At 44.9% G+C, this 18,343-nt stretch overlaps 2 protein-coding genes across 3 annotated transcripts; one reads left to right on the top strand and one right to left on the bottom strand.

The window, feature by feature from the left end:
• Positions 1 to 50: 50 nt before the first annotated feature.
• On the bottom strand, positions 51 to 17,034 carry LOC101172365 (tumor necrosis factor ligand superfamily member 10). Of its 2 annotated transcripts, none has more exons than XM_023950103.1 (6): positions 16,325 to 17,034; positions 15,052 to 15,177; positions 13,109 to 13,154; positions 12,923 to 13,039; positions 10,741 to 10,976; positions 51 to 1,451 (listed from the first exon to the last, which is right to left on the bottom strand). In XM_023950103.1, the coding sequence occupies exons 1-6, from the start codon at positions 16,430 to 16,432 to the stop codon at positions 1,368 to 1,370; spliced, it is 717 nt and encodes a 238-aa protein (XP_023805871.1). In that variant the 5' UTR covers positions 16,433 to 17,034; the 3' UTR covers positions 51 to 1,367. The 2 variants fall into 2 exon arrangements, with proteins under 2 accessions (XP_023805871.1, XP_023805870.1); XM_023950102.1 differs by lacking the exon at positions 51 to 1,451 and adding an exon at positions 8,551 to 9,934 and having other exon boundaries at positions 16,325 to 17,009.
• Positions 2,775 to 8,773, top strand: LOC101172112 (E3 ubiquitin-protein ligase MSL2-like). Its single transcript, XM_004081186.4, has 3 exons — positions 2,775 to 3,918; positions 5,918 to 7,287; positions 7,370 to 8,773. The coding sequence occupies exons 1-3, from the start codon at positions 3,777 to 3,779 to the stop codon at positions 7,667 to 7,669; spliced, it is 1,812 nt and encodes a 603-aa protein (XP_004081234.1). The 5' UTR covers positions 2,775 to 3,776; the 3' UTR covers positions 7,670 to 8,773.
• Positions 17,035 to 18,343: the final 1,309 nt, after the last annotated feature.

The following is an 18,343-nucleotide window of genomic DNA, read 5'->3' on the forward strand; positions in this document are numbered from 1 at the left end:
AAATAAAGAGGAAAATGAATAAAGGAACACATTTATATTGAAGACAATAATTTTCATCAACAAGTTTTATTGCACTGGAAACTAATTTATAAGCATAACATTAGTCCGCACACCACACCTCTCTGGAACTGCTGTTACGTGTTACGAAGAAACATCCTTGTTTTACAATAACTGGCTGACTAAAGGGATATGGTCTGTTCTGCATCTACTGGATCATTTTGGAAATATTTTGATGTTTGAAAATGTTAATTCTAAATTTCAATTTATTGATCTGAAACAATGTGATGTTGTGATCAAAGCTCTTCCTCAGTCATTGATCCAAGTATCACAAAATCTATTGTTAAACAAAGTTCAATGAAAACTTCCTTTGCTCTGATTGGACAGACAGCCAGTTACGAAGACAGAACTACCAAATAGCCTCATACGAAGATTGTTTGTCAAAGAACTTTTCCAAACATCTCATCATAAATTTTTTTAAACACTTTTCTAAAGAAGAGGCGATTGTTTTTTTTACCAAAAGTGCAACACATTCATTTTAAAATAATTAGTGACATTTACCCATCCAAGGAATTTTTTAGACTTCGTTTTGGGTTTGAAGAGAATAATGAATTTTGTTTAAAGGACATTGAGACGGTGGATCATTTATTATTTATCTGTTGAGTTATGAAAACATTCTGGGAAGACTTCTGCTTTTGGTATTCTTCCAAAATTGCAATGCCTGTTCATTTAGACGCAAAAAATGTTTTATTCGGGCTGGCATCATCTAATAGACCAGAAAATATTGTTCTTAATGTTATGATGTTGCAAGGAAAGTTTTATATTCATAAAAATAAATATTTGAAGACCAAACCACTTTTTATTACATTTCATAAAGAGCTCTGTTTTTATTTTCAATGACTTCATTATATGAAAAAGAAGTATGGCTTGAAATTAATTAGTTTTGTTCAGAAATACAAAATTAATGAGTACCCCTAACCAGTATTAAACTATTTGGATGGATCTATGTTCTATTTTATTTTGCCTTATTTGTGTGTGTGTTATGTTCATTTGTTTTGTTTTTTTTTTATTTGTTTTTTTTATGTTTATATTTTATGTTTTCGGCAATGGTGATTGCTATTCGAGGTAATGTTAATTATATAGTTACTGTTGGTTGTTTTATGTATGATACTTCAATTGTCAATAAAGTTTTGGAAAAAAACATTGAAGACAATAATTAATAGGAACAAATTCAGCGAATTTGCTTCAGGTCTTCAGTTCCTCTTACACGATCAGATGGTTTTTGCTAAGAACTGGGAATGCTCTGCCATAAATGTTATTGGAGAACATCAGCACCATGGAGAGTGGAAGAACAAAGAGCAGGCAGTTCCTCAAAATGTTTCCATTGCTCCAGCAGCGACTCCTCCACAACCATCCAACCAGAGCCAGGAAGTCTTCAGCCAATCAGCAACTACCTGATTTCAAGTTCAGGTCTTAGTGTTTTAAAATGCAATAAATGCAAACAGTGAGACAGAATGTGCAAAATGTATACATGAGAACAATCACAGTATAATAATTGTAATAAAATACTTTCAACCTTTCTTTTGTTTAACAACAATAAAATACTTCTGAAACCATTTGGGGTTAAAATACCAACAAAAACAAGAAACTTTTTAAATGTGACCAACAGACATGTATAAACAAAATTTCTTGGGGTAAACTGGGAAAAGCGATAAAACATCAGGAAAACCTAGAAGTTTGAAGGTCAAGTCTGCAAAAACTGCAGCAGCACAATACTTACGTTAATTTATAATGTGACTGTTTTTTAAAGTTGTGTTTGTGGCCAACGGGTATAGCGGCTGTCATATTGAAGTTATTCGTTTCTGTCCACTTGCAAAAACGTGAAGTGGCTATAAAAACTGAAAATATGATGTATAAACCGGTTTTCATACATCCATAGCTCATCTGTATATTCTGTGTTTTCACTTTATTTAATTTTATTATTAGGCATAAGATGTGTTATGTTGTAATAGTGTACATAATTTATTACTTACTTACTTTTTACTTTTTTTATATTTTTGCACATTTTTGTATTTGTATACTTGCACATTTGGGAACACCCCTCACTTTTGCACATTGCTGTCACTTTTCTCTGCTTTTTGGAACTGCTGTGACAATTGAATTTCCCGAATGTGGGATCAATAAAGAAATATCTATCTATATCTATCCAAACAAAATTAAGTAAGTCCTGCTGTCATTACACCAACAATAAATAGTACTTCCTGCAAAAATCTGCTTTTTTCCAACTGCTTTGCATTAATCAAAATTAAAAAAATAGTTTAAAAGTTTTTTCCAGCGTTTGTTTCCTACAGAGAAAAGTGCATCTTGTCCCATCTTTTGCTTTTTTTTTGTTTCACACAATGACAAGAATATGTAATTTCTTTAAAAATAGATATTTATTTCATTCCCAGAATAACAATTTTTTGTGTAAGTAAAAAAGGTGATTTTATTCAGAAAAATACATTTATTTATTATTTTAAAACTGATTTTTCCTTTTAAAAAACTGGTCTTCTACCTTTCTTAATCAAAATAAAGAGCTATTTTCCTTGCAATGTGCTTCTATTCTATAGTTTTATATTATTGTTCCAATATTAAAGTTTTTTTCAATCCTTTTAGCAATTTACAGTACCAATCATCTGTTTTGATTGTGTTTATTTTTACAAAATTTAATTGCATCATTTAAAAAAGCACGTTTCATGTGGCCTCGCGAGATGAGGGAAACAGCGCCACCTTGTGCCTGAAGATGCAGCTAAAGGTATGAGGACTACAGCTCGGCTAACGATAGCAATGCGGGGAAAAAACAAAATTCTTAAATTTTTGTCCTAAAAAACATTCAAAGGTTACACGAAAAGCTGTGTACGGACTTTGTTGGACCTCTAGCTGATCCTTTTCCGCGACATTCCGGCCCGGAGGCTCACCGACAGGGAAATACCGCCGCTAATACGGACAAGGGGGAGCGGCCTGCTTTTGAAGCCGGCTTTGCGGTGCACCTGGAGCGGCGAGTGGCGTGAATCTAGGCCGAGGCTTCGGCTTTCTTCGTTCTCATGTTTCTGTTGGAAATCTGGACTCTGGGAGTTATTACAGATTAATTCAGGGCAGTCTGGCTTTCAGACGTCGAACCCCCGAAGGATGCGCAGCTGCTGGCGGTTTTTATAGACGCGGTTTTGTTGAAAAAGGACCGTTTCAACGCGAAGCGGCCTGTTTTGTTTTCGAGCCGCCGTCAACCTGAACGGACAATAACAACAAGCGCACGGTCCCTGCTGGGGCAGAAGCCAGTCCACCCCGGCCCGAGATCCCCCATGCGGCGCCGGGGCGGCGAGCAGGGATGCGAACTGTGAACGTGTCTCTGGGGCCCCACTTCAAACCAAAGCCCCTCAATGTGGGGGGCCGTAAACGGAGAAAGGACCTGTGAAAGCGGAGGAGTTGCTGCTCCTGGATCTCTGTGGGTTTTAGTTTGGAAACAGCCCGAATCCATGTGGGTGAATTTCTGCGTGTGAACGCTTCGAACCCGGGACAGCTGCTCGGACATGGACTGGATGTGACCGGGGATGAGACCCCTGCATTGCTGTGAGCTCAGACGGCTGTCCAGGTGGGATTCACCGGCGGGGAACTGAGGTCATCTATGCTCTCCTCAGAGCCTCCGGACCTCCTTTTGAGAAACTGTGGTTCTGCCCCGCTGGACCGGACCGGTCGGTCCAGTTAGGAGTCTGAGCGTTTGAACACATCCGAGCGGAGCAGAGATGAACCCCGTGAACGCAACCTCTCTGTACTTATCCGCCAGCCGCTCGGTGCTGCGGTGCGACCCCCGGGACCCCCGGGCCATGGCCGAGCTCTGCAAGCTGCTGCCGTTTTTCCGCCAGTCTCTGTCCTGCCTCGTGTGCGGTAAGTGACGCGCGCGCGCGCGGGGGTTTATGTGGACATAATCAGTGATTTTGGACCAAATGCACGAGCTGCTTCAAGAGGAGCCGTTCTTGTTGCATTCAGGTCCAGTCGTAAAAAACCACACTTGATTTTGACAGTAAAATTTAATTGTTTATTTTAATAAGACATAAACATATATTAGCAGGATTTGGAATGTTATTTCAGTTTGATGATACTGCGCTACTAATAATTCCAGACTTTTCACCACTTATGTTTAAATTTCCTGCATATCTTCCTTAAACTATATTCTAACTAAAGCAAAGTTCATTAGCATAGAGGGCATCATTTATATTGTAATGTTTAATCTTTTTATTACATTTTTAGTTTTATTTGTTGTTGGCGACTTTCTTGGCTTTGCATTAAAAGCCATCACTGACAGTCAAACCACGAGTTTTCTTTTTCTCCCCATATTGGATGAAAGTTACTAAAGCGTTTTAAGGATTCAACTTTATCGGACCTAACAATTAAGGGGGAAAGCTATTCGATCCACAAAGTCAGGTCTGTTATCTGTAGTACATACTTCACAAAAATAAATAAAACCAATGTTTACAGATCTGTTTATATACTGCTAGATAATTCAGAAGCTGGCATCTACACAGTCAAACAACCAATAATCTGTTGGTTTATGGTGAATAGTGTTAAAGCACTTTACGGTCTTCACACACACACACACACACATTTATATGGATGTTACACCAGCAGGCCAACAAGGAAACTATGTGGGAATGAGTGCTTTGCTCAAAGACACTTCAACATGCAGGCAGAGAACCTGCAACCAGAGAGCGACCGTTCCACCGCTGCACCAACAGTGAGCCAAAGCTGTAACGTTCACATTGGTTTGCTTTTCACTCAGAGGAGAAAAAGCTGTTTGGGTGAAAACTGATGACTCAAGTCTGTGAACAGATGATCGTCAGTCCTTCAGCCAATGAGTAAAACATTAACAGCTCATAAATGTCCCCGAAACTGAACACAGGCGTTAAGGTCCAGGAATGCCGTTTACTCACAATCAGCTGATTCTGTTCATGCGTGAAAGAAAAAAAATTTTTTTTTAAAAAGGAGCCTGGGACTTTGACCAAAATAAACAAAAGCAGCAGGTTGGCTGACCCACCTCCAGTGATTGTCAAAGTCAGCATCTCCTGCTCCTGACACACTACTGCCTATAAAGTTCAGGGGAGCCCGATCAGCTGATCTGGATCAGGTGAGCATGGTCAGTCAGCTGGATGGGGAGGAGCTATGCTTGAGCATCCATCCTCCAGTGCAAACTTTGGATTATGACATCTAGATATTTTCTCTCAGTTTCACTCCAACTGTCTAATGTTTCCATCCAATATGGCAGCAGTCAGGTATTTCTTTACCTGCCTGCGATGCCACATGCAAGCCGTCTTTAGGGTTAATCAGCTCCTATCTTCTTGATCTCGTCAAAGTTGTTTGAGATGCTCTTTTCATGATGGCCCCCCCTACAGCATTTGGCCTCCTCTGCTGATGTTTCCAAATACTCACATCAAGAATCGAACACCATAACTTCTTATCAACTCTGCAGTTTTATGCATTTTTTTGTTAGTTTCTTTAGTTTATGTTTGAAAGTGAGACGTTCTTCTCAGAGATCTGGACTCTTGTTGTTTACGTCCTTTAATATTAACAGGATAATAATGGTGCAGCGTGTTTAATATTGATGTTTGGTGCTGGCCGGGCCATTGCTTCCAAATGGACATTCATTCTGCAGCTGCACTCTCCAGAAACGGCGTCGCTAAGGAAGCTCCAGTCAAAGAGCGGCTGTCCTTCAGCGGGGCAGCTTTCCAGGATCCGCTCTTCTTTACAAACGCTTACTTCAGGAATCGGTTGCAGCAAAGAAGGAGCTTCTGCTCTTCCAATTAGATCAGAATCTATTGTCCTCCGTTAACATGTTAGGGACTTGTTTCACTGGCATGAGCTGTAAATGATTCTTTTTTTCTGGATTCAGGTAACCTGCTGCAGGACCCCATCGCTCCCACCAACTCGTCGTGTCAGCATTACGTCTGTCGCGGCTGTAAGGGTCAGAGGATGCAGCTGAAGCCGTCCTGCAGTTGGTGTAAGGACTACACCTGCTTCGAGGAGAACAGACAGCTCTCTTTGCTCGTCCAGTGTTACAGGAAGCTCTGTCTCTACATAATTCACTCGCCGCTTGCTCCCCACGTAGCGGGCGCCGCCAGTGACTCTCCAGACCTTCAGGCTATCCTCACTGAGGGCCTGACTCTGGCTGAGAGCGAGCCGCAGTCAGAGGACGCCGTGGACTTGGTCGCGCAGACACAGTCCGCCTCCACCTCAGAGGCGGCCAGTTGTGAGGAGACTTCGCCCACTAGGGAGGTGAATGGCGGGGAAAGAAGTCCTGTGAGCGTAAACCGACTCACGGGGTGCAATGGCCTTTCAGGTAAAGACTCGCTGCAGTCCGTTACCATGGAAACTCCTGGAGGTGTGGCAAAGCAGGAGAGCTTTTCAGAAGAGATACCTGTGTGTGTAACCATGACAGGGAGCGGGGAGGCTGGGCTTTGTGACATCTCTTCTTTCAGTGAAGACCTAAAACCCACTGGGGGGCCGCTGTTGTTGAGTGTTGAGGAGGTTCTAAGGACTCTGGAAACAGACACTGAGCCGGATGCGACCCCTGAGCACCCAGAGAATCCCGTTTCTGGACCTCAGTGCAGCCTCAACAGCCCTCTCTGCTCTCCTAGCTCTAACCTCTCCTGCTTGGTACCTTCCCCGCCCCCTGAAAAAATTCTTCGTCCCTTCCGGCCCCACCCTCAGTCTTTTGTGCCTCCCCCCCAGCCCGTCAAAGTTTCCCAACGCACGCCACTCCGGTCTCACAGGAAGCGTTCTCGCTCTGAAAGCGACAGCGAGAAGGTGCAGCCCCTCCCCATTTCCAGCCTTTTAAGAGGCATCCCCATTGATGCCATCAGTTCCCCTCATCACCTGAACCCCGGATCCACCTCCAAACACGAGTCCAAGTTCCCCTCTACAGCGCCCCACCCCCGCTTGCTGGCGGTGCCTAATGGGATCCCCGCCAAGGTGGGCAAGACGGCCTTGGTGTCCAACAAACCACTGAAAAAGACTTTGGAGCACCACGGGGTCAACAAGAAGGCCTACACCAAAGCCAGGCAAGGAGCCCCCAAGCCCCGCTCTCAGCCCCGGGATAGATTCCCCCCCCATTCCCACCCCCTGACCCACCCGCCCAGCCCCTCAAAGCCGCTATACAAGAAGCCGGTGGAAAAAAAAGGCTGCAAGTGTGGCCGCGCCACGCAGAACCCGTCGGTGTTGACCTGCAGGGGGCAGCGCTGCCCCTGCTACTCCAACCGCAAGGTGAGAAAGTCCTTCCCAGCTGCAGCTGCAGACCTGCTGCAGCAGGAATGACTGATGGTCGGCGTGCTGTTTGTCGTTGCAGGCATGTCTGGACTGCATTTGCCGCGGCTGCCAGAACTCCTACATGGCCAACGGGGAGAAGAAGCTGGAGGCCTTCGCCGTGCCGGAGAAGGCCCTGGAACAAACCCGGCTCACGCTGGGCATCAACCTGACCAGCATCACCGCCGCCGCGCTCCGCAGCCCCACCACCAGCTCTCCGGGCAGTACCCTCCTCAATGTTACCACGGCCACGGGGGCGCCTGTCTCCGCCGCCTTCCTGTCGGGGGCGGGGCATGACAACCGGGTCTTTGAAGACTCGCTGGAGATGCGGTTTGACTGCTGAGATTTCGCCCGCGTGGTCACGCACATTCCCTCCCCCGCGTTCCCCGCGGGAACCTCCATGGGCGGAGCCAGAAACAGGCAGCTATAGTGAAGGGCGGGGCGGAGCCATCGTCCACTCCCCCATAACTGCGCCATGCGTATGATGGAGAAGGTCGTAGCATGACTGTAATGTCAGTGCGGGTCGGTTCTGGGTCGCGTGTAGAGCATGTGGTGTAGCTAAACCCGGCGAGTCGACCTCGGTCACGCCAGCGTGTGCGTGTGACATCATCAGAGACCGGTGTAATTTATACAGAAGACGTTTTTGTACGTGGACACTTTCCATTTTATGATGTATTTTTTAAGTTGCGTTAACGGAAGGCATGGGAGCGAACCCGCTTTCAGCCAGAACCGCATGGCAGAAGGGCGGACGCTAGCCCCGCCCCTCACCACCTCAAACTGACCCGAGCAGGAAAGATTGAAGAACCACAATGTGAAATCACAGCCAGCCAAGGTTTGAGTATTTATTCTTGTTGAATGTATATTCTATGTGAGCCATTTGCCCAGACTGACCAAACCTGATGCTACCCTGTTCTACACTGAAGAGAAGCTGTATATAAACCAGGTGAAGGTGTGAGTTTTCGGGTCACGTCTGAGGCTGCAGGAAATCCAAACGCTCAGCTGTGTACATGGAGCGCATGGCGCAGACCCACCAGTTCTCCTGTGTTTGTGTCAGACTCTGGTGGACGGCTGCGTGCTCCACTGACATCTGTTCCTGGAAGCTACTCACATGCTGCTAAACACTACAAAGTACTCCAAGAAAGACGGCACCCTAGTTCTCCTCGTTTGTTTCGGTTCTCTCTTCTTTTAGCATTTGGTAGTATTTATTGGACCCCCCCCCCCCCCCCCCCCCCCCCCAATATAATCCAGTGTACTGCGGCTCCGATTTCAGTCCCACCTTCCTGTTGAGTCTGACGATCCGACCCGGGTCTGTTTCTGCCTGAGATCTGTCACTGTCTAATTCCTGGTGTTTGTTTCTAGTCTCCAAACTGTTGTTTGTTCTCCCTCTGGGCATTTAAATACCTGTAAAATAACTGTATGATATTTCCACAAAAAAGAAAATCCGAAATCCAGAGAGCATGGACTCATCTTTTGCAGCTGCAATGCTACAGATAGACAGTAGGGGGCAGTAGAGGACAGGAAAGAGACACGGGGGAAACTAGTCAAATCAGATTTTTACACTTGGTTTTGAATAAATATTTACATAAAATAAATTTCACAATTAGGAAAATAACAAACAAAATAGGTTTCTGCAGACACGCTCTCTTTAATTTGGACATTTTACCTCTAAAGGCTGGAAATGTCTTATTGTAAAGCAACTGCAGAGACGGCTCACGTTCCAGACAAAAGAAAAATGTCACTTATAGCTGTTTTCTAACAAATCTTCACTCGTTTAAGAGTCGACATCTTTCTGGGTTTTCAGCTCAGAAAAAAGTCAGAAACTAGTTTCAGTTTAATGGAAAAGAAACATCTTTGCTGGAGTCAGAAAATGGATTGAGTAAAAAAAGTTTTTTTTTCTTGCAGTTAGGATTCGTTGTTGGAGCGCAGGTCTTACGTTCCAATCAGCAAAGCGAGGAGCCATGTTTCAGTCTGAAGCACGGCTTTGAATCACAATCATTAAAAACCAACATGTCCATTATCAAAACAGATTCAGTCGCGAATGTCAGTTCATAAAAACAACACGACTGTTGATAAATCTGCATAAAAGCTTGTACTGAGGTAACAGCACCCTCTAGTGAAGACTCAGGGATCCATCGCCTTTTCATTCTTGTCCACTTTTAGAAAAAATACATCTTATTCCAGTTGATTCAAATGTCAAAATGGGCCTTGAAGTTAGACTTTTAATTTATTTAACTTCAAAAATATTGTCTTCATGAAGTCCATTCTTGATTTATTTACAAACTTGCGTGAGTCTTGACAGTCTTCCAGAGATGTCGCTTTCCTGTGGACCGCTTTTGTTCATAAAAAAAAGGAATTTTCCCGCAAAGTTCGGTTGAAGCTTTTATGCTCGTCTGAGCTTCTAGCTGACGAGAAACACCCCGAAGAAGCTGCCCCCCCTGTCCGTGTCCACGGCAGAGGCGTTAGTCACCGTGACAAACAGGCGGTCGCCGGTGCTGAGGGAAAACAGGCCTCCCTGGTGAGCAGAATGCAGAGAGAAATCGGAATCCCGAGACCAGCAGGAGGTCCGGCTTGTCTTCATCAGCAAGATGGGAACGGGGTATGAGCTCATCTGGGACCAGGAAAAGCAGGAGTGATCAGGGAGGAACCAAAGCAAATATTTCCACACATTCGCTAATTCATTAAAGACGTTCCTCTGACATCAGCTGAGCTCTGAAAGCAAACGCCATGAACAGGAACCAGGAGAGGTATCAGGTTTTGGAGGATAAACTGACATCTTCGTCTCATGATGAGATGACCTACTTATAGTAAAAACCTAAAGCAGGTCCCTCTGACACAATTACAGCTTTCAAGAACTCACTTTGAGGGAAGATTCCCTGGAAAACGCTGACGCTCCTCCAGTGCCCTCAGAACACTTGTGGGGTTTTGCATGTTATAGGGACCTAGAATGGCAGCTTGAAGAAACTTCAGAGGCGAAAGTCCCTCTGCGATCACCTGGTCTATTTTCAAAGGGTTCCTAGTGGTCTTTTCGTATGGAAGCGATTGTGTTGCATAATTAAAAATAAAAGTCAAAACCAGAAATGCTTTTTCATTTTCAAAATGAAGCTGCATTTTTTGACTCTAAATTAAAATGAAAAATCAATCCGCCAAAATGCTTTTTCATTTTCTACTTACTAGTTTCCATCCAATATGGTTACAGTCAGGTATGGAAACCCTTCCCTCCTCATTACCGAGAGCTCTCTGTTTCCATGCTAGTTTACAGCCCCTCCCAACCTACCATTAGCAGTGCAACAAAAATGACAAACGGATACCCAGCCACACAGTTTGTAGCCGAATGCCAGCTCAGAACCAAGGATGGAGAGTCCAGAAACTGGAAGAGAAGAGTCGATAAGAAAAGCGGGTCATGGTGACCTTCACCTTTTTATAGACGTACTGCAGCAGGGGTCTCCCTCTGTCCTCGCCCTCCTCACCCTGCTCCTCCAGGGAGAGGGTGTGTCTGAAGTAGGTCTGGGCGTAGATGTAGTACAGGCCGGGCTGGGGTACCACCAGCTCCCCGTCCACCAGCTGAACCTCCTGGAGGAACGCCGGGTCCTTCTGCCCGTCCCACCACGAAATCTTCTGGCCCTGAACCCGCCTCTGGAGGGAGACTGAAGCTGTGGCACAGGGGGTCAAAGGTTAGGAACTTTTTTTCCAAACAGGAAAATGAACACCAGTTTTTGCACGTCTGCAAAAGACATTTGTTAAGCAAAGTCTGGCTGGGGGGGGCCTGCTGAGCAACAGCGCCCCCCCCCCCAAGGCATCATAACTTTATTGAGTCTGCAGATGGACCAATCTGCACCTGCTGTTCTGTGAAAGTGAAACTTCCTCAGGAGACTCGGCTTCACCGCTTTAGGGTCAGAGACCGCAGGTCTCCAAAGAAACGAGAGAAAAACTCACGAAAGTTTCACTTCTCGTCGTTTTGGTCATTTATTGAAAAAATGATGAAACCTGACAGTTTGGATTCTTTTCTTTTATCTACACTTCTGCAACCCGAGGCTCCGGAGCCACATGTGGCTATTTTACCCCTCCATCGTGGCTCTTTTACCCCTTCATTGTGGCTCTTTTACCCCTTTATTGTGGCTATTTTACCCCTCCATCGTGGCTCTTTTACCCCTTCATTGTGGCTCTTTTACCCCTCCATCGTGGCTCTTTTACCCCTTCATTGTGGCTCTTTTACCCCTCCATTATGGCTGTTTTAACCCTCTATTGTGGCTCTTTTACCCCTATATTGTGGCTCTTTTACCCTTCTATTGTGGCTATTCCCCCCCTTCATCGTGGCTCTTTTACCCCTTTATTGTGGCTCTTTTACCCCTTCATTGTGGCTCTTTTACCCCTCCATTATGGCTGTTTTAACCCTCTATTGTGGCTCTTTTACCCCTTCATTGTGGCTCTTTTACCCCTCCATTATGGCTGTTTTAACCCTCTATTGTGGCTCTTTTACCCCTTCATTGTGGCTCTTTTACCCCTCCATTATGGCTGTTTTAACCCTCTATTGTGGCTCTTTTACCCCTCCATTATGGCTCTTTTACCCCTTCATCGTGGCTCTTTTACCCCTTCATTGTGGCTATTTTACCCCTTCATTGTGGCTCTTTTACCCCTCCATTATGGCTGTTTTAACCCTTTATTGTGGCTGTTTTAACCCTCTATTGTGGCTCTTTTACCCTTTTATTGTGGCTCTTTTACCCCTCTATCATGGCTCTTTTACCCCTCTATCATGGCTCTTTTACCCCTTCATCGTGGCTCTTTTACCCCTTCATTGTGGCTCTTTTACCCCTCCATTATGGCTGTTTTAACCCTCTATTGTGCCTCTTTTACCCCTCTTTTTGTGGCTCTCTGTTTGAAAAAAATAAAATGTTCTTCATTTTACAAAGCACCGTTTATTTGGACTGCAAGGTGCCACAAACAGTTGGATAAGTCAAACTTTGGGAGGTTCTTGACCATACTACCCACAATGCTCCAGCTTTAACCAAAGTTGAACCGCAACCTCTTGAGAGCTTTTGGAGCACAGAAACCGATTGTAGATCAGTAAACAAAACCAGAATTCAAACATGAGGCACTGGGGATTATAAGGCGGATTTCTTCTGAAGAATTCAAGGATTTTAAGTTCACCTTATGGTCTGAAAAATACGATACGGGTCGCTTAGTCCTGATTTACATATTTCTGCCTGAGATGCACCTGCTGACATTACTAACAACTACATTTGCTGCACTCAGATGATTCTACGTGGTACAGTGGGTCTTTTATTTTGAAAGGACATCCTGTGAACCTGTGTCAAAAGTTATAACCATAAAGGAAAAAAAACTATTTTTTTTATGGTCAATTTATGTCAAAAACAATAGAAACAATTAGTAACGATAACATAATAAATACAAATCAGTGGGTTTTTTTTTAACATGAATAAAACTTCAAAGGTGAAGCCTTTAAAAAACGCTAATTCTTGTTTAATACTTTTCTATCAACATAAAGCAAACGAGTCTGAACCGTTTTTGTTGGTTTCAGACACTGAAGTGTTGAATCTGAGTCATTTGTGGACAACCTGCAGCTCCACGCTGATCTCACCTCCTCCTCCCTGCTGCAGTTTGGGAACAACGCTCCCCGTCACATGAGCCGCCACTTTAGGCTGAAGTGACGCTCTGTCCTCCATCACTAGAGACGGCAGCACCCGGGAGACTTCATCTAACAAAAGGGAACAGGCTTTAGATCCTGAGGAGACTCTGAACTCTGAACCCGTTTGAGTGTTCTCACCTCTGACGGCCGAGGAAAGCTGCTTCTGGTAACGCTGAGACAAAGACTGTGAGGAGGAACAAACCACTTTTCAGAAACACACATTTGAGAGTTTTGTTTTTTTACATTCAGGTTGGACTGAAGGACAAAAAAACAACACTGGAGTTAGAGCGCAGCCCTTTATCTGCAGAGAAGAACCGCCAGCTCTTTCGCCAAACAGCCTTTGACCCTGAAAATGTGCCGACATCAGAAGCAGGAAGCACTTCAGAGAAAAACAAGACGCCTTCATGTCCCAGAAACAGATCCAGTCTTGGAAACGGATCTCTCTCCATTTTTTCAGGTGATTGATGTTTCTCGTCGACAAGAAAATGAGAAGAACGTGCTGTCAGGTTATAGAGCGTCCCCCGTCAGTCAGGTGTCTGTAAAAAGCTTCCTTTACATCAAATCGGAGCTTCATTAAGTCAAAACCCACCATCACATTTACAACCAATGCTCCGAATGTATGGAGCCCCAAACGGGAATCACATAATCAACCAATAAATCTCTCATAAATATATACAAAGATTGTGGAAAAACCTGCACACAGATTTTAAATTAGCCATTATATTATTAAAAATGTCCTGCTGAAAAACAGCAACATGAAATAAAAACAAAGCTACTTTGGAAATATTGATTTTGAAATCTCAGTTTCTGAAAAAAGCCATAGAATTATAATAATAGTCAACATGAATTAAAATGAATGGTTTAAAATACAGTTTTAAAATAATGAACAAGTTTTTAAAGCAAAATGAAATATATTTAATAATATCATGGCTAATTTAAAATCTGTGTGCAGGTTTTTCCACAATTTCATGATCTTTTAATGTATTTATGGGAAGTTCAGTGATTGATTGTGTGATTGGGTTATTTTTTTGAATTATGAACAATTTGGGGCTCCATAAGAATCGGCTCAAACCGTTGACTTCATTTCATTTCCATCAGCAGCAAACAGAGGGAAGTTGGAAGGAAACTAACCGTGCCTGCAATAAATCAAGGATCCAGACTTCTGGACGTCCTGCTGACAATGACCGCTACTCAACCGCTGAAATATCTGCAGGATGGAAGGTCTCCTCACATTTCAGACATTTGTGCTCCACAGAGGATCAAGCTTTTCTTTCTTTTTCTGCCTAAAACCTTTTCCTTTAGGGTAAAAAAAAAAAAAAGCCTTTTGGGGTCAATTCGGCTTTAACTTCCATCAGACCACCACAGGGATGATATTCTCAAAGCTCCTTTTGGATCCAACAAAGCATGTCTAAGAAGCAACAGCTTAAGTTTTGCAGCAGTGCCAAACCTGAGCGAACCCCACATGCGCAGGGCGTCCCGCACCAGAGTAAGACGGCCGACGCACACACAGAAGAAAACACACAAAGGCTGTGTGAGGGCCGGGCAGGTGAGCGCATACCTGCATTGGTAGGGCCTCAGAGGATGAAGGAGCTCTTTGTGAGTCTGCGACACACTTTTCAGTGTTTTTGTCAGGTAATGTTGGCAGGAAGTGCCTGATGTGACAACAAGAATCCTGAACTTCCTCTCCCAGCACCCCCCAAGGATTGGGGTTTGTAGGGTGAAGCTGGAATTAGTTTGTTTTTTTCCTGCAGATTTCACAGAAGACAAATTCTCCAACAGCAGAACGGGAATGCTTCCAAATGGTGAAAGAAAATCCCAGAAGTGACTCAAATGCTAAAGATTTGGGTTTCACAGTTAAAATGTGCATGTGTGTGTGTGTGTGTGTGTGTGGGGGGGGGGGGGGGGGCGCATTAGTAATGTCTCTAGCATCGAGTGGGTGGGGAGTTTTGACAGAGGCTAGGTTAAGGGGGGAAGCATTCTGAGACCCGAGCCAAGAGTCCAGTGGAAAACAACCTTGACCGCGCGCGCGGCGTGCTGCGGGACAGTGAGCTCATGCACGAAAACACGCAGACACGTCCCACCTTCTCGATGAGCAGGTGAAGCTGCTGAGTGACCGGCCAGCATGGATCTCCTTGGACAGCCATGAAGCTCTGCAGGTTGGCGCCCGTCAGACAGGAAACGCTGCTCCTGGCAAACGTCTCCTTCATCTGTGGAGTACAAAGACGAAAACCCCAGTCAAGAAGAAATGATCCGATTGTTCTGCTTCGCAAAACTGAAACGGAACAATTGTTCATTTATGGACGGATCTAACATCTTTACAGCAAAGACACACAGTTATGTGGTCTGTGCTGTAAAGGCACCACTTCAATAAATGCTTTAAATAAAGTCCCACTCCAATGAAAATCATGTGTTGTCTCTTTTTAACAGGTTCCTGTGGCATTTTTCTCATGATGGAGGACATTTAGTAAGAAAATCAAGATTAAAATTGCATATCTGAGTATTTCTTTATTCAAATCGTTGACAAAAAAAGGCAGTGACGTAACAATACGCAGGGCGGATCCTAAGCTCCATTCTGATGCATCAGAGCATCAGCAGCGGCTGATAAATAGACAAATAGAACCATATTGCTCGCGCTTTTTGTTGGACCGGTGATGTCAGGCTGGGGATGTGGGGGGCTGTAAGCTAGCAGGAGAGAGTGTAAACAGAGAGCTCTCATCTAAAGTAAGGTGGGGCGGGGTTGCTCTGGGATAATGGCCCCACCCACAACCCAGAGGTGAATTTCTAAAGAACACCTGCTGCTCTGCAGAAACTATGTTCAAAAAACCAATGCAGGTTTTTTTTTTTTTTTTGGCTGAAAACGTCATAATCATCTTTAAAACACCACCGGGAACACTTTGAAATGAGATCAAACGATGATTGGAGTTGGACTTTAAAGTAAAACATGTTTTCTTTATTCTTGTAAAGCAGAAAAACATGTTGTAGTTTTGTTCCAATGCAGAGGAATACGTGCAAACTGCATGCTTTTTTTATTTATTAAATATGCATCTTTTTGTGTTTCTGAACCAAATACCTGCAGGTTTTTATTTCATTTGTTTGTCAGGTTGGATTCATACAGGAAGTGAGGTGACCTCTTCTGCTTCTGAAGATGCTGAAGCTCAAAGAAGTTCAGGATTCAAACCAGATTCAACAGAAATCCCCCAAAAAAACCTTTAACCTCCTCCTCTCTCCTGCGCAAACAAGCCGCGCGCGCGGCACAGCAGAACCAAAGCGCACGCGCCGGATCCAAAGCGCCAACTCTCAGCTCTGACTCCAGCGCGTGCGCTTCCTTCAGGGGTCAGGTGAGGCGTTTCTTACCGCGTGCAGCACCGCGCTGAAGCGCAGCACCGTGAACGTCACCACCACCGTCTGCAGAAGAACCAGCACCAGCAGCAGAACCCCGAACCTCGAACCCGAGCCCGTCATAACGGCAGACAGCCGCCCGGAACCCGAGCCGCGCCGTCCCGATCCCGGAGCTCCAGAGGGGGAACAAAGCAAAAAGAGCTGACTTCTTCCCTTTCAACCCTCCCCGTCTCGGAGGAGGAGGAAGAGGAGGAGAAGGAGCGGGAGGAGGCGGGCCTGCAGGACAACACTCGGACATTTATTGTTTGGTGGCTGCAAAAACGCCTCCATGTTCCTTCATCCAACACTTTGGCCGTCAGGGTTCCCAGTTTGATCTCAAAGCTGGTCCAGCTGTCATCATCTTCTGCTCCACAACAGAACCTGTCAGGCTTTCGGAGTAAAGGGATGAATAGATGTTCCTGACAACTCTTTGGAACATCATCCATCATCAAACACCCTCCACCCGTCATGTCTGCTGTACGGCGTTGTCCTGCTGGCCCCTGATGACGAGTTTCTATGGAAACTCGTCAGATGTGTTTCTCATATCGCCGTCCTGTCAGGTCGTTGTTTGGAATTTCCTTTCCCCGTCGTCTACACAGCAGTTAAGCTCAGCTCTGCGTGGCCGCAGGCGGTGGACTCGAGTCTGTTCTTGTTCTTTCAGGCCTCACTCCTGCGTTTGACACACAGAAGAACGTCGCTGGTATTTTATTTAAATCCGACAGATTCCAGTGTCATTCTGCAATCAGTCACGGTGTTCCTCAGGGCTCTGTGTTAGCTCCTGTACTGTTTAGTCCAAGAATGCTCATTACCTCGATTGCGATCGACCGGTCGATCTTCCAGGACATGAAGGTAGATCGCAGACCAGCAAAGACAAATAACCAATAAAATAAAAATGTACTTCTAAAAAATCCACCAGCCAATCAAAATTATCACTGAGAAGTACGGGACTTGATTGACATGCAGAACGGTCAATCGGTCAATTCTCTGAAACATACGTCACTGCACATGCGTGTTTAAATTCACTGAGCGCAAATTCTGTCTGTCATCAGAAAGTCGCTTTCTGTCCCGCGGGACATCAAGTCCCCGGCAGAAGAACACTCTGGACAACCGGAGTGTTTATTGAAGCCCGGGCCGCCGTGTGTCCTCCTGCAATCGCCTCTGGAGTTCTCGCCCCATAAATACGAGTTCATTAAGGAAGCTGTGTTTTCCATGAAACGCGCTTCGTACAGAGCCAGCAGCAGCGCTTTCGAAATGCCACGCTCCCCCCATTGCACGGTTTACAACAGAGCATGACATACGATGGTCACTGCTTTCTGTCTTTATAATGAAAGGCATCAACGAGAGCATCCAGAACACACCAGAACACACCTCACATCCAGAACACACCTTACATCCAGAACACACCTCACATCCAGAACACACCTTACATCCAGAACACACCTTACATCCAGAACACACCTCACATCCAGAACACACCTTACATCCAGAACACACCTCACATCCAGAACACACCTTACATCCAGAACACACCTCACATCCAGAACACACCTTACATCCAGAACACACCTTACATCCAGAACACACCTCACATCCAGAACACACCTTACATCCAGAACACACCTCACATCCAGAACACACCTTACATCCAGAACACACCTTACATCCAGAACACACCAGAACACACCTTACATCTATAAGTTAACACACCAGAACACACCTTACATCCAGAACACACCTCACATCCAGAACACACCTCACATCCAGAACACACCTCACATCCAGAACACACCTCACATCCAGAACACACCTCACATCCAGAACACACCTCACATCCAGAACACACCTTACATCCAGAACACACCTCACATCCAGAACACACCTTACATCCAGAACACACCAGAACACACCTTACATCTATAAGTTAACACACCAGAACACACCTCACATCCAGAACACACCTTACATCTATAACACACCAGAACACACCTTACATCC

Source organism: Oryzias latipes, chromosome 20 (genome assembly GCF_002234675.1).
Source record: "Oryzias latipes chromosome 20, ASM223467v1".
NCBI lineage: Eukaryota > Metazoa > Chordata > Actinopteri > Beloniformes > Adrianichthyidae > Oryzias > Oryzias latipes.